The sequence below is a fragment of the Annulohypoxylon truncatum genome (assembly GCF_022578515.1).
Source record: "Annulohypoxylon truncatum strain CBS 140777 unplaced genomic scaffold F4807scaffold_5, whole genome shotgun sequence".
NCBI lineage: Eukaryota > Fungi > Ascomycota > Sordariomycetes > Xylariales > Hypoxylaceae > Annulohypoxylon > Annulohypoxylon truncatum.
Window position 1 is genome coordinate 1,254,692 of NW_025953791.1, and position 6,466 is coordinate 1,261,157.

Sequence of the window (6,466 nt, forward strand, 5' to 3'; positions counted from 1 at the left end):
TGCGTCAGTGACCACCTAAAGAGAGAAAGCATAAAAATAAGACCCAATCTTAAGCATCATCCGATCGGACATACACTCGAAACTCCGAGGCTACCCAATACAAGCAAAGCTCCAAAACCTACATAGTTTCTGGGTAGACACGCATCTAGTTCTTTAGCTTCTTCTCCTTCCTTGCTTCCTTGCCTTTACTTGCCCCCATTTGCCCCTTGTCAACGTACCATCAATATCGATAACTAAAAGGCCGACGACACCATGGTCCATCAACCGGAGAATCAACAGTCGCCGGTGAGCGACTCTGAAGATCTCACTATCTCCAATGGCAGTTTCGTAGCCACCAGCGAGAAGATTGACGCCGAAAATGCACTACCAGCAGCGCCGGAACCTCCCCGGATGGGACCTCCCCCACCGCCCAACGGTGGCCTTGTCGCTTGGCTTCACGTCCTTGGCGGCTTCATGCTGTTCTTCAACACCTGGGGTATTCTGAATGCCTTCGGCGTTTTCCAGACCTACTACGAAAGTGGCGCGATGTTCGAGAGATCATCATCGGATATCTCGTGGATCGGATCTATCCAGTCTTTCATGGTGTTGCTTGGTGGTGTCTTCGCCGGCCCCGTCTACGATAGAGGATATTTACGACATTTGTTGATTCTGGGGAGTTTTATGATCGTCTTCGGACACATGATGCTAAGTCTTTGCACACAATATTGGGAGATCGTTTTAGCTCAAGGTCTTTGCGTTGGACTGGGAGCGGGTATGCTCTTCGTACCTTGCGTTTCTATTATCCCTACCTACTTTAGCAGTAAACTTGGTCTTGCCGTTGGGCTAGCATCATCGGGTTCATCCGTTGGTGGTGTTATCTACCCCATCGTCTTGTACCAGCTCTTGGACAAGGTTGGGTTCGCCTGGTCGGTCCGTATCATGGGTTTCCTGGCCCTGGCGACCCTTCTTATCCCCATCACTATTATGAAGATGCGGTTCAAGGCCCCGAAGCCTAGATCTCTAATCGACTGGACTGCTTTCAAGGATTATCCCTACCTGTTCTTTACAGGAACCACTTTCATCGGATTCATGGGGCTCAGTATTCTCATCTTCTACATCTCGTACTATCCTCAAGAACAAGGACTTACCGATGAGGCGCTCTCCTTTTACATGGTGCCTATCTTTAATGCCGCATCCTGTTTTGGTCGAATTCTCCCAAATGCCTTGTCGGACAAGATTGGCCCGTTCAATGTTGTCGCGCCTTGCTCGCTCATCACTGGTATTTTGATGCTCTGCTTGATGGCGGCCCACAGCAAGGGAGCAGTGATCACCATTGCAGTCCTCGTCGGATTCTTCAGCGGCGTGTTCATTGCCATGCCCCCTGTCTGCTTCTTCCCCCTGACTCAGGATAAGTCGAAGCTAGGAACCAGAATAGGTATGGGCTTCGGTATCATTGCTCTCGGTCTGCTAGCCGGTGGCCCCATCGCCGGGGCTATCCTTGGCACTGTGAAACCGCTGGACTGGTACGGTCTCTGGGGATTCGGTGGAGCTGCAGCTACTCTCTCTGGTATTCTGTACACGGGATTGAGGGTGTACCGCTCCGGATTTGCTTTAATTAAGGCGTAGTCGGGTTGTACATGTTACTTCCCCACGACACATTCATAGTGCATATGTGGAACCGGAGCAAGGGCTCGTCAAGTTCGACGGCATATGGCATAGTAGCATTGTATAGAGGGCAGGGTTGGCCGGGTATTCCCGCGATTGGTGTATCAGATTGGGCTTCGTAGAAATCAGGCAGAATAAGGTTGAGAGTGGGAGCCCTGGTCAGGCTCGAGGGCTCCGGCCGTACGCGACTTGCATATCAGGGAAACTGGCATATAGGACACGGTTGGCAATGATTATGAGGCATACCAAAAATTCGTTTCTTTAGACATTCGTTGCATCATAGTAGATTTTACGAGACCCGTTAGCACTTACCTAATCATTATACCCCGCTAATACCAACAATTGTCTATAACCTCACTACGTTAGATCCAACTTACTACATGAGCCCCCTATTCTTGCGATGATAAAACATGATACTCAATTCGAAGGTGACATAACCTATATTTGCACCTCACGCCGAGATCATGACGATGCTGAGGTATATACAAAGTTTACGTATGCAGAATGTTACATCTAAGTTTCCGTAGCAAACATGAAGCGGAACCCAGAGTAGACCAGAAATCGTGAGGTCCTCGCTTAGAAGCAACTCACATCTCTCTACGCAGGTCCACTCAAAACCGCAAGTCCGTTTATTCCCAAAAAACCAAAATCCAACTCAAACCCAACCCAAAGCCTGTAGATAGATGCCAACGCGACGCCCGCACTTACAGAGGCTTCCTCACAGCGCACTTGAACGGGGTAACGGTAACGTTGTCGAGGTCCCATACACCGATCTTGGCGTAAATATCGTTTGCGACTATGGCGCGCACATCCGCCTCCGTGTTTGCGCGTACTAACCATGCGCTGCCATTGATGGCCAGGCCCGCGTCGGCGGTCTTGGGGTGCTCTGCCAGAGTTGGTCCTGACATGACGATGGTTCCTGATTCAACTAGACCCTTTAGGCCCGCCATGTGTGCCTGGACGTTGCTGATGCGGGTGGCTAGGACATCTGGCCTGTCCGGGATTCTGACGAGGAAGTCGTTTAATTGCGACATGGTGGTTTGTCTGAAGTAATGGCGTTCGGCCTATTGTAAAGTAGGAGGCTATACGTTGAAGAAGAGGTGTGTAGTTGTCGGTGGGTAGTGTTGTAGAACGGCTTCTATGTTCGGATGTTCTGGAATTACAAAACGTTCAGTCGAATACCAGTCTGCACTGTAGTGATATCAAAGAGAGTGGGCATCGCTCCCTCTTTTACATAACCTCGTCATCGTCCATCGTCCAAGTGATTACATGTACTTGCTGTATTTCCCAATATCTCCCCCGTTTCGCACGTAGAAATGGAGAATTGTAAGACATGCATGGCTCGGATTGTTACCCGTCCGCCGACCTGGTGTGTACCGGGTGTCCTATCCGAAGGACTCAGCCACGCGCCGTTATAACCCGATCAAATCCTTTGTCCGCATCCCGCATCGCGTCAACTATTCAACTCGGCGAGAAGGCAGCCGAATAAGAAACGAATCAGATAAGGAATCAGTGCGTTGATGGTATCACACTGTCCTTAACTCCTTTTTTCGCATATAGCCTGCCCTCGCACTACCATGACATGAATCTTACCTCCTTTCCCGACAATCCATGTTTACCTCAATTCCTACTCCATCGCCACATTCCTACCGAGGAATACTTTCGGCATAGAATGTTCTATCGGAGATAACAACTTATGATCTAGGTATAGTTAGAAAAAGAGGCTTTGCGCTGTGTGTCAATAGCGATTTAGTGGGCTCGGTACGGAGTTTCTCGCCCTATCAGCTAGAAGAGCTGACATACAGCAACGCTGTGTAACTAAGTACTGCAATGATAGTCAGCACGGAGTAACAAACTACCTCATCCTCTTCCCTCTGCAAGCCCCAGTTACCACAGTGTTGGAGTACGCAACGACAAGCCCGTAAGATGCACACTTCTTCTCTCGGTAAGGCAAGTCGGATTGGAGTTTCTAGAATACTGGGTAAATCAGCAAGGCCATCTTACGAATCCACGCCTGAAGGCGCAGTTGTATCTGGAGTTTCTCTTGTAACGTGTCGAACCACTGTGTTGGGGATATCAGGCTTTCCATCATGGAATCCTTCTCTCACGTCGGACAACTCCTACGTTAGTCAGCAGATCGTGATTGTAATAAGAATAAGTCAAATTATCTTCACAAGAACCTTTTTGTCGTGATAGACCATAAAGTTCTCATCGCAGGTAGAGAATTAGTATCACCAATTACGATCTAACGACGTAACGAATCTATTCCAAGATCACATAGCACAACCGTCAAAATAGGGAACAAAATGGGCAGCATCGAAAAGATCCCTGAGACGGCTCCCGGCGCCATCCCGACTGTGGATATCAGCGCCTTCAGAGACCCCAATTCTTCGGAGGAGGCTAAGCAGGCCGTAGTCGACGCCGTGCGGCATGCTTGCACGAAATACGGCTTCTTCTACCTCGCCGGTCATGGCGTGAGCAAGGAGAAGCGCGAGGGCATCATGAACTGCGCCAGGAAATTCTTCGAGCTCCCTATGGAGGACCGCATGGACGTCTGGATTGGCAAGTGCATGGGCAAGTCTTTCCGCGGCTACGAGCCCCCTGGAATCCAGACTCACCAGGAGGGTCTCCTCCCTGACATCAAGGAGGTGAGTTGGCAATTTCTTTAGCCTCCGAAAAGGGGTCCTCAAAGGTTGAAAGAGAGAAAAGGAGAAATCGATGCTAACATGAATGTGTTACTCTTTAGTGCTTCACCGTTGGCCACGAAGTCCCTGCTGATGACCCGGAGGCTGGCACCTTCTCGACCGGCCCTAACCTATGGCCTAAGAACCTCAAGGACGAGGAGTTCCGAAACCCTATCATGGACTACCAAGCCACCATGCTTGCGCTCTCCAAAGTCCTCCTCAAACTCCTCGCCCGCGGTCTCCCCAAGGCCTGGGGGCACTCTCCCGACTGTATGGACGAATTTGCCGTCAACCCCTCCATGCCTATGAGACTTCTACACTACGCTCCTCAGGAGGTCCTTGACGAGCGCCAGTTTGGCGGTAAGTATCCACTCTCCCACTGTACCTAAGTTTAGAACTAACAAAACTCAGTGGGTGACCACACCGACTTCGGCGGTATCACCATCCTACTCCAGGAGATGAACACGAAGGGTCTCGAGGTCTGGTACCCGCCCACCGAGACCTGGATCCCCGTTCCTCCCAAGGAGGACACTTATGTTATCAACATGGGCGACATGATGCAGAAGTGGAGTGCCGGCTACTACCGCAGCGCTCGCCACCGGGTTATCACCTCGGGCAGCGAGCACCGTTACTCCGCCCCTTGGTTCTTGAACGGCCAGCTCAAGCTCAAGTGCAAGGCCCTCGACGGCTCCGGCGTCGAGACCATTGTTGGCGAGCACATCCGCCAGCGTCTGATCAACACCATGCCCGAGGCTGGAAAGGCTCTCAGATAGACCCCTGAAGATCAAGGATAAGGCGAAGTGTGAAGGGAAAAGGAGAAGTACTCTTTTTCCTTACTGTATGCGCGCAAGCGCCAGTGTGTAACTAGTTGTAGATTGCTAGTAGACAGAATTGTTGTTCCGGTTAATATTCATCGGGGACACACTCTTTCCGCAACTCTCCTTTGTATATCTAGAAGTTGGTAACGCAATACACTTCATAAAATTCGTATTTTCAACTTTGTTAGAATGGTTTTATCAATTATAACTACCCAAGTTTCACGGAAGGTTTCTTGTTGCTTGAAAACGATTGTAATTGGATTTTCACTTTATTGAAACGCGAGCTTATTAGGGCTAACTTTTCTACGACTCTACGATTTAAGAGGTTTTCGACTCTCTGAGTTTCTTAAAAATAACCTGATTCGTACTTTTTTTATATAATCACGACAGATATGAAAACTGAGCAGTACGTTTTTATAATTTTTAAGATGGAATCATTGTGACCGATCAGGCTTATCACCTGTAATATCGTGAGGCTGTCCGACTTGCGATTCTCGTCTTTTGGTGGTTGTTTGGCTCAATTGGCAGGTGATAGCTTCCACCTGCAGGTCTTTGTCCCTATCGTGACAATCATCGGTCTCGTTTAGGGCACTGAATGATTTCTTATTTTTGGGCATCGCCATGACAACTGTACACACTAATTAAACATATTATTCATAATTAATTAAGGAGCATTTCATCCTTTGATTAGGAATATATTTATACAACTCAAGAATCATTCCCACATAGTCTTTTGTTGACACTTTCAGACTACCTAGCCTCTGGGTATTTACTAATCATTGGGTCAATTTCATGGCTTTACGATAACGAAGACTCCATACATCCTACATAAGAGTGGATCGTATCCTTCACCTCGGTTCACAATGTCTCATCGCCGATGGGAACATCGGAAATCCGACCCCCATCTTACATAATCTTCACTATAGCTTCAACTTGTAAGGACCAACGTGAATATACGAAACACGAAACGCCCCTCACGACTACTCCATTTGTATCTAGTGCTGACAAGACCTCTCCAACACCTTTCCCGGGATGTTACAACCTATTCTCCTCTACCCAACTGAGAGACCTTCATAAACCAATATGACTTCCATTAATCACAGACAAAGGTAGTGAGTGTATCTATGAGGAGAACCCTAACATATAAATATCAAGGAGTTATACCTCGGTCGAGTAACTTTACTCGGTGCTGCTTACCTACTTAATTGTGTTTTGATAGCCGCGGGAAGAGGATTGCTGCAGAGCATGCTGGTAATATCTTCGGCCGTCCATTAGTCAACTATTAGTCAACGATGATTATCCAACGATGGGTAATACTTC

General features: G+C 48.5%; 3 protein-coding genes across 3 annotated transcripts; 2 read left to right on the plus strand and 1 right to left on the minus strand.

Moving 5' to 3' along the window:
- Positions 1-252: 252 nt before the first annotated feature.
- Positions 253-1,605, plus strand: F4807DRAFT_450201 (MFS general substrate transporter; the record flags this gene model as incomplete). Its single annotated transcript, XM_048000097.1, has 2 exons — positions 253-319; positions 374-1,605. 2 exons carry the CDS (start codon positions 253-255, stop codon positions 1,603-1,605), a joined length of 1,299 nt encoding a protein of 432 aa, XP_047857729.1.
- A 733-nt stretch (positions 1,606-2,338) lies between these two features.
- On the minus strand, positions 2,339-3,314 carry F4807DRAFT_314017 (uncharacterized protein). Its single transcript, XM_047995101.1, has one exon. The coding sequence runs from the start codon at positions 2,676-2,678 to the stop codon at positions 2,349-2,351; it is 330 nt and encodes a 109-aa protein (XP_047857730.1). The 5' UTR covers positions 2,679-3,314; the 3' UTR covers positions 2,339-2,348.
- On the plus strand, positions 3,315-5,341 carry F4807DRAFT_314018 (Clavaminate synthase-like protein). The gene is made up of 3 exons (XM_047995102.1): positions 3,315-4,292; positions 4,391-4,688; positions 4,740-5,341. Exons 1-3 carry the CDS (start codon positions 3,951-3,953, stop codon positions 5,099-5,101), a joined length of 1,002 nt encoding a protein of 333 aa, XP_047857731.1. The 5' UTR covers positions 3,315-3,950; the 3' UTR covers positions 5,102-5,341.
- The last annotated feature ends 1,125 nt before the right edge of the window (positions 5,342-6,466 follow it).